The sequence below is a fragment of the Siphateles boraxobius genome, unplaced genomic scaffold (genome assembly GCF_051911475.1).
Source record: "Siphateles boraxobius isolate OS27281-9 unplaced genomic scaffold, OSU_SipBor_1 5, whole genome shotgun sequence".
NCBI classification, from domain to species: domain Eukaryota; kingdom Metazoa; phylum Chordata; class Actinopteri; order Cypriniformes; family Leuciscidae; genus Siphateles; species Siphateles boraxobius.
In genome coordinates, this window is record NW_027509141.1 from 2,139,759 (window position 1) to 2,142,157 (window position 2,399).

General features: G+C 35.1%; 1 protein-coding gene across 1 annotated transcript; it reads right to left on the reverse strand.

Moving 5' to 3' along the window:
- Positions 1 to 623: 623 nt before the first annotated feature.
- igfbp6a (insulin-like growth factor binding protein 6a) lies at positions 624 to 1,864 on the reverse strand. Its single transcript, XM_077204230.1, has 4 exons — positions 1,537 to 1,864; positions 1,338 to 1,372; positions 1,114 to 1,233; positions 624 to 850 (listed from the first exon to the last, which is right to left on the reverse strand). The coding sequence occupies exons 1-4, from the start codon at positions 1,862 to 1,864 to the stop codon at positions 737 to 739; spliced, it is 597 nt and encodes a 198-aa protein (XP_077060345.1). The 3' UTR covers positions 624 to 736.
- Positions 1,865 to 2,399: the final 535 nt, after the last annotated feature.

Here is a 2,399-nt window from a genome sequence, read left to right on the forward strand (position 1 = left end):
AAAAACACATATAAGAAAAGTTCGACCACATTTGCTTGCAGTCTAAAGTTATAGTGTTAATTTTGTCGTGCATCTTAATCATTTCATGTTCTGAGTTGCATTGCGTTCAACATTTTGTTGATTAAAATAAATTACTACAATATCTTGAGCAATATTTATTTAATTCTTTAAAATCATACACACAATGTTTACTTTGTTTCATATATATATATATATATATATATATATATATATATATAGTTATATATATATATAGTTATGTCAAAGGAAAGGACAGTTAATATATATTAATATATAAGAAGTGAATATATAGGCAACATAAATATATTAAGTAATTTGAAAAAATACATTTTTACTGTAATTTGTTCTTACTGCATAGCTCTTATTCTAGATCTACTCTTGATCTAGATATACAGCACATTAATGGGAGATGACATTCACTTGGAGTATATCATCTTTTTATCTTTCCATCAAGCATTTAATAAGATTAAAAGGATTTATTTGAAACAAAATTATTAATATAAAATAAAACAAAGGTTTTTAATTCAGTAACTGTAACTGTTCAGAATGTTATGCATCAAAATAAATGCCACATAATGCTGCAAACATATTTGTCACAACCAGAGGGAGATGAAGGATTGTAAAGTATTGTGGTCATAGAGTTCTCAGTGTATGTCATCTCTTTCACTGGTTCGCTCTCAGTCCTTCCTAAACACATTTCTCTAAGTCACAATTCTCAGACACTGTTACATGAGATAGTTCCATCATTTCTTTTACGGAATGCAATCTTTGATCCTTTGTCATCGACACACCAGCACTGGCCTCTTTGCATTCCCCTTGATGTGCGACACTGTTTCAAGAAGAGCAAACTATATTATTGTTTATAGAGAACAGATTACATTCTTACAATCAGGGCAATGGGGCAAAACATACAGACAAATTGATTAATTGGAACGGTTTTAAGTAACAATTCAGATTGGACAGTGCAAACATGTTAAATTTATTACATTTAAAACTCAAGTGATGTGCAGCACGTTTATTCATCTTCTTTAACAATCCTGACATGCTTTGTCTTGATTTTGCATTGCTAAAACACCTTTCTTCTCTACACACCTGTTTCCTCCTGAAGGAGCCTTGTCTGTCACAGTTGGGGATGTAGATGTCCTGAATTGAATGAATGATTGTGAGCTCAATACTTTGGAGGACTGTATTTAACAGTTTGCGACAAGGACCCTATAGAATGAAACAACAACAAAAGATTAATTGCAAAAGTTTTCATTTATGACTGAAAGTATGAACAGTATATTAATACTTATGCAGAACATAATGTATGTTACCTTTTCATTGTTATCAGTGGTTGATGGTTGATAGTCTGGAACATAAAACTTATAGTTTTAATATGATTACAGTACAGCTTTTTTTCGTTCTAGTATCTAAATGCTCAACTTTTAGGTTTAGTTTGTTTAGGTTAACCAGTTTTTTTAATCCAGACAAAATCCATGTGAGAAAAGTTGCCATGAGACAAGACCATCTTACCTGTAGGTGGAGGAATGTCAGTAATGGTACTTTTGATGTTTTTGCAGACCCCTCGTCCCTGAAGCAGTGCCTGAAGGGGGCTTTGCTCCCCGAGAACAGGGATACACCGAAGACCCTGAGCACACGGTAGGGTGTAAACCCCACAGGGTTCATCTAATGCCAACATAGAAGTCATCTCCTCCCCGGATAAACGTTCACCTCGGTGGCCCTTGAGGTCCCCTGAGGGCCCATTGCAGCAGATCTTCCTCAAGCCTAATACAAGGGAGTTTGAGCCAGATAAGCTGAGTTGAATGGTAAAAATGGTTAGTAAATAAGGAAAAGAAACCATCTTCGTCCAGTACAGAGGAGCTTGTTTTCAGTGAATGCTCTTCTCTCTTCCAGGTCTCTCTGAGATTCAGTGGTAGTAGTAGTGTGGATGAACAAGAGAAATCAGGTATCTAAAGACAGTAATTAGATCAAATTGCCCAGAAATGCAACATGGGCTGCTTTTAAAGAGCTGAGATGCTGTAGGGGTGGGAGACTGAGAGATGCTGGGCGTTAAATAAGAGGTGGAGTTACTGTATAACTCTATTCCTCCCCATTTCTGTCCCAGCTACATTTTAAATGATGTACAAATTCAGCTGGTTTGAGTTCATGAATTATGTGAACATGCAATATTCTGTTTCCACTGATGCACATAAAGAATGAAAGGTATTTCTCCAAGTATTATTATACTGAAATTAGTCTATCTTCCCAAAGCATTTGGTAAAGATGAAACTTAGACATTGATATAGTGCGTTTCCCAAAAGCATTGTAATGTGCCTACTTATTTTTACGTAGGATGTACTTGCAGAAATGTGTAGGCAGACCATGTTTTAAAATGA